General features: G+C 42.7%; 1 protein-coding gene across 1 annotated transcript; it reads right to left on the bottom strand.

Annotated features, from left to right (window-relative positions):
- Positions 1-836: 836 nt before the first annotated feature.
- On the bottom strand, positions 837-5,776 carry LOC117724885 (histone H3.3A-like). The gene is made up of 2 exons (XM_076916539.1): positions 5,653-5,776; positions 837-1,439 (listed from the first exon to the last, which is right to left on the bottom strand). The coding sequence occupies exons 1-2, from the start codon at positions 5,758-5,760 to the stop codon at positions 1,113-1,115; spliced, it is 435 nt and encodes a 144-aa protein (XP_076772654.1). The 5' UTR covers positions 5,761-5,776; the 3' UTR covers positions 837-1,112.
- Between the last annotated feature and the right edge of the window lie 642 nt (positions 5,777-6,418).

Below are 6,418 nucleotides of genomic sequence, written 5' to 3'. Positions count from 1 at the left end.
TTCATAATACAGAGTACTTTATAAAGACTTTCAGAAATTCTACCAGGGCCAGGCAGTGGTGGCGCACGCCTTTAATCCCAGTATTTGGGAGGCAGAGGCAGGCGGATTTCTAAGTTCAAGGCCAGCCTGGTCTACAGAGTGAGTTTCAGGACAGCCAGGGCTACACAGAAAAACCTTGTCTACAAACAAACAAACAAACAAACAAGAAATTCTACCAGGAATAAGCCTACTTAACATTGTTTAATCCAATGTTGTCCAAATTTGTATAAGTTCAACACTTCCGTTCTTCAAAATAAAACAAACGTTATGTCTCATTCCATGAGTCATGATTTGGGAACACTCTATTTTTAAAATATATGATTTCCTCAAGTATGGTATCCAGATTCTCTGTATTTCGATTGCGAACAGAGTAAGACAGTAGGGACAAATGAATTAACCTATTTGACAGACTATGAAAGGGATTAGGTTGTAGCTCAGTGGTAGAGCTCTCACCTGCTTGCCTGAGGACCTAGGTTTGATTCCCAGCATTACAAAAATAATGATGATGATGATGACATAATAATAATAATAATAATAATAATAATAATAATAATAATAATATAATACAATAAACGGAAGAAAAGAGCTAGATGGCATTTTAAATAGAATGGAAAAAGTTATATTTATTTTTGTTTTTGGACTTAGATTAAAATATTAGGACAGATTTCACCATGGATCTGAAGCTGGTCCCAGATTTGCAGTGATCCTCCTCCATCAGCCCCCTGGGTATTGGTAATACAGGCAGGTGTAGCCATTCTTTTTTTTTTTTTTTTAAATTTTAACAGGTTTATTTATAATTGTTATAAAGTTGAACTGTTGAAATGCGTTCACTGAAACATTTTGCTTGCATTAATGCTTTACATCTTGCATTTATATTAAAAATTCACACACAAATGAACGTGGAGAAACTGCCAATACCTGATTCTGTCCCCTATGTTTCCACTCGCAATCATAGACTTAGGTACCTTTGACCCCATGGAAACAATATCTAACATTCAGAACTACTGATAACAGGAAGAAGAGGAAAAAAAATTTTTTTTTGAGAATTAAATGTTTCCCCTCATAGTGGACACTTAAGCACGCTCTCCGTGTATGCGGCGAGCTAGCTGGATATCTTTTGGCATAATTGTTACACGTTTGGCATGGATAGCACACAGGTTGGTATCTTCAAAAAGGCCAACCAGATAGGCCTCACTTGCCTCCTGCAAAGCACCAATAGCTGCACTCTGGAAGCACAGATCTGTTTTGAAGTCCTGAGCAATTTCTCGCACCAGACGCTGAAAGGGGAGCTTGCGAATCAGAAGTTCAGTGGACTTCTGACAGCGCCTGATTTCATGGAGTGCCACAGTACCAGGCCTGTAACGATGAGGTTTCTTCACTCCTCCAGTAGAGGGCATGTTCTGAGCCCCTCCTTGTCCCCTTTGCCCACAAAAAAGGACACGTGAGGCAATGTTCAGGTGGTTACTACAACGAGGCTTTACTTCTTGTATAAGCAGAAGCGGAAAGACCCAAAGCCTGGGAAAGGCACTGCTTATATACACCCTAGAGTGGCGTGTTCACTTCTGATTGGCTGTTCACTCATCACCCCATATTATGCCCCGGGATGGGCAGTGACTTTGGCGCACTTTTTGCCTTTTGCACCTGCACAGTCAGTTGTTTACTAGTGGGAGAACAGGATGCCCACGCCATCTTGGAATGGCAAATGCTGACATGCTCACTGTGGCTCCCAACATCTCCCCCTATCTATATATTTAAGATGGAACAGCCTATTGCCTATCAAGCACAGCACCAACTCAGTGAGGGAAAGCAGAGGCCTGATCCCCTGTGCAAAATGAGATTTTGTAATGGGTTTACTTCTCATACCCATCTTGATGCCTTTTGACGGGGAAAGGGAGCCTCCACCCTGGGGCGCCGCGCCACCAGGGGAGGTTTCTTGGCATCAAACCTTTGTGCAATCAGGCATACTTTCGGGAAATCTATCCACACTCGTGGAACATTCCCTGTCGAGTACCCACTCGTAAACACCTCTAAATATTCAAGTACCACAGTTATTCAGGCAAGGGCTGGCTGGACTTAGACCTCTCATCGACCCAGTGCAATGGGCTGAACCCTTGGGGTGCATCAACTGAGGGTATCAGTCATCGGCTACTTTCTTAGCCTAGATAGCCAAATTTCAGGGGGAGATGCTTGTTCAAGGCTACGAGTGCTTGGGCGATAGCGACCTTGTCACGTTTTTGTTGGGCTCTGAACTTACAGACCAACCATCATGAACACTAATCCACAACATAGGGCTGCACCAAACAGGCCTATCCCCACCCTTAAGAAAGAAGGAAAAGGCAGAGGTAAGCCAAGAAGTAAAATCGCCAGGGGTAACAGGGTCCACTCGTGTTCCATTAAGGCTTGAAATCCGGATCTGCAATTGCTGCTGCACCTGGTCCAGCTCCCCAGTCCAATTCCCTTGAAAATAAGAAGAAAGATTATGGCTTTGAATAAATGCATCATTCACACATCTCAGAGGTGTGGGGCCGCTGACACACAGCTCATCTGAACCACATCCGTGAGCTGCTCCACATGGGCTTGGAGCAAATCAACTCTCGGATTGACCAAAGTCTCTTTTATGTCTCAATAATGATGTAGTAGGGAAAGTTTCAGGATCAGCTTCTACTGGGATGGGCACAAAGGTAGGCACGTGCACAACCATGGCTAGGTCTAGTGATCCATTCCAGCATTGTGCCAAAAGGCATGTAACATTCTTACAATCCAAGATATCAGAATTATTCTGAAAGTTGGATAACATAAAGAAAAATGGGGAGTCCATACACACCGACACCAGTTGTGCAGATGCATTCTTAAACACCTTATTAATTTTAATGTTATTCAAATGGCTAGAGATATTAGATCGTGTAGCTGAAACATTTTGCACCCCATGAAATACACCACTCAACAAGACAAAGGCAGAAACAGAGGTTTAAATCCTTCTATGGTAAGCTTAAAATGAGGTTTTAGCCAATTAATATCTCTGAACAACTTTTAAAAATCACTAAGAGCAAATCAAGACTAAAAGTAAATCATTTTCTTTTTTCATGTACACTCACAAGCCAGAAGATGGCGTTAGATCCCCACCACAAATGGTTGTGAGCCACCATGTGGTTGCTGGGAGTTCAGCTTTTATATTTTAAAAGTCTAGCCTTTAACGGCTGAGCCATCTCTCTAGCCCCAACTATCTATTTTTATTAGAATTTTCTGTGTCACAATCTGATTAGGATATAACTGAGGTCTCAAATATTGAAAAGACACTGCCTTTGAATCCTTTCTGGAGCAACAAGTAGTCCAAAAAAATTTTAAAGCTCGTTATATTGCAGCAATGGCTTGCAGAAAAAACTTCTTTAGAGAAATCCACTAATAAAGTATCACACAATGAATAATATACACTAAAAGATTTAACCTCTTAATTTTTTGTATTAAAGTAACAACAATATTTATATAACTGAAATGGCAGCTGGAGTAGGCAAGTTAGGCTGTATAAATCTTAAATTTGAACTTTATTTTGGATTAATTTAATAACCAATCTTTTTTAGTCCAATGAATATATTGGATAAAAACCAACCTTATTCTCCAATAATTGTTACATATATTAGAGGAATCCAAAGCATCTCATTTTTAACGACTTTGAATATAAAGGAATTAAAATAATTTGAACAGTATTTTATCAGCAGGTACAGTTATACTCATGGAGGGAAGTAGGCATAATTTTAATGTCTCCAGCATAATCATAACTTTTAGCCCACAGACAGTTGTAAAGTCTTTGGGTCTTAGATTTATCCCTCTTCTCACAAGAAACAATGAAGACAAAAGACGAATTCCGGTATGCACATTTCCAGGACCTGGCAGTGAAGACCCAGAACAAAAGGAGCTTTTAGCACCTGAGCTGCAGAGCTCAGTCTGCAATGTCTTAGTTCAAATGTAAATGCGCTTAACCTCCTTCCGGCCTGTTCTCTGAGGCTTGGCTAGGCTGAATTGTGCGATTTTGACTTTAACTTTAACCTTAAATTTAAACTGTAAACTTTAAAAGACATGTGTTATATCTTTTCTCTATAAACATAGGCAAATCAAAAATTTTCAAACTCTCGGTTGAACTACCAACTGTAGCCAATGGAATATTGGCAGTTTAACTATGTTTTTAAGCCTCTTTTGTAATATTAGAGTATAATCATATTTTTGAGAAACAAAACCAATCTTTAACGATGTAAGCAATCTATTTTCTCTAAAATCAACACCAAGTAGATTACCTTTATGCTATAAAGTTTTGCTGCCACAAAACAAAGTGTAAAATTTAATGGAAAACTTGTAGCATTATATAACTCAGGCTGTTGGCCGGTGTGCCTGAGGACGGGCAACTAAGTAACACTCAATAGCTGTAAACAAAGGCAGCACTGCAGAATTTGAATGTACTGGCATGGGAACAGGCCAAGATCTAACTATGGCCCATAGTGGTATACTTATCCCCAAATCGAACATCAGTATCAGGAGAATCAGAACTGTAATCTTGCAATCTAGCTTCATTCTTCACAATCTGCACCAGCCGCATAGGGACCCAAATTGAATTGTCTTCACCTGTGGAATAAGCACAAACATCTCCCCTCCCTGGGCCAATCTTGTAGCCTCTTGTTCCTACGAGGGACAATGGCTGCACGGCATTCAGCTGTGGCATTTTCAAAGATCATCTGTTCTATCACTGGCATTGTTTGCTCTGGTTCCCCAAAGATTCTGCCATAAAGGAGGGTCCTTTTGTCCTCCACTCTCTCTCCACCAACCGGTGGAGGGTCCTTAACCTTAATAGGCTCTGCAGTAGCCCCTGTTTCTTTTGAGTACTCTCTCTTTTTACCAGACTCATGGGTCTGCTTCTTTTGTCCAGGCCTTCTTGCCTACTTCCCCTTTCCAGGCTCCTTGGCCTGATCTTTTTCTCCAGGCTCTTTGCCTGATCTCCAGGCTCTTTGGCCTGATGCCAGCTAACACGCTCTGGTTCTGATAGCCTGGAGAGGACCTCTCTTGAAACCTCTTGACTTGCCCTAATAGTTGTGCTGCCGGCTGAATCCTCACAACAAAAATAAGCTAAAAGCGAAAACACAAGCAAGAGACCAACTACTGCAGCGGTGAATATCTGCTCGCAACGAAGGCTTCCACCCCAAGCATACCTCCCAGAGACGTACCTCGTTCCTGTAGTCTTTTAACCCGCCCCAAAACTTGGGGGTCTCTGCTGTGCCTTGAAATTCCCAGGTTTTCGACACCAGATGTTCTGAGCCCCTCCGTGTCCCCTTTGCCCGCGAAAAAGGACACGTGAGGCACTGTTCGGGTGGTTACTACAACGAGGCTTTACTTCTTGTATAAGCAGAAGCGGAAAGACCCAAAGCCTGGGAAAGGCACTGCTATATGTACCCTAGAGTGGCGTGTTCACTTCTGATTGGCTGTTCACTCATCACCCCATATTATGCCCCGGGATGGGCAGTGACTTTGGCGCGCTTTTTGCCTTTTGCACCTGCGCAGTCAGTTGTTTACTAGTGGGAGAACAGGATGCCCGCGCCATCTTGGAATGGCGAATGCTGACACGCTCACTGTGGCTCCCAACAAGGGCGCACTCTTGCGAGCGGCTTTTGTAGCCAGTTGTTTCCTGGGTGCTTTATCACCGGTGGATTTGCGGGCAGTCTGCTTTGTATGAGCCATGGCACCTCTTTACTTACCCCCCTTCTCCTTCAGCTGGAATTGGCAAGCAAGAGGCGGCACTGGCGTTAGAGAGCGGCAGCCAGGTGTAGCCATTCTTGATACAGGACACTTGTTTGGGTTAATAAGGAATTGATCAGCAACAACAACAACAACAACAACAAAACCCAGTAAATCCTGTGAAATACTAAGGCATGAGAAAAAAAAATATCAATAGTTTGGATTTAGTGAGATTGACATCACCTTTCAAGGGCTCTGCAGCTGGCATGCTTTCAGCACCCACAATTCAGCTGCTGAGCGCATGCTGAGCTCAGAGACATAGACGCTGCTTAGATCACTGCAAATAAAGCAGTGCCTCAAGGAATCCCCAGCCTTTCCCGGGAGTCAAGCCCCTACACTCTTAGACAGAGTGGATTTTGTAGTTAAGTGAATTGTCTGTCCAGACATACGATGCAGCCACTCAATCGAAAGGATTAATAAACAAGGGGCAAAAAGGAGAGAGGACAGAACCGGGATATGGAAATTAGTATGTACGGGAAGCACACGGCAAACAAGTAACACGAGAGAGTGGTTAGTGTGTATCCAAGTCTCCATGAGAACACAGTGGGCTCAGAAGATGTTTGGGTTTGTGAGCTGAAGGGTGGAGATAGAAACCAGTAGC

This window comes from Arvicanthis niloticus, chromosome 20 (assembly GCF_011762505.2).
Source record: "Arvicanthis niloticus isolate mArvNil1 chromosome 20, mArvNil1.pat.X, whole genome shotgun sequence".
NCBI lineage: Eukaryota > Metazoa > Chordata > Mammalia > Rodentia > Muridae > Arvicanthis > Arvicanthis niloticus.
Note: the sequence above shows the minus strand (reverse complement) of the source record. Positions and strands in the feature narration are given on the sequence as shown.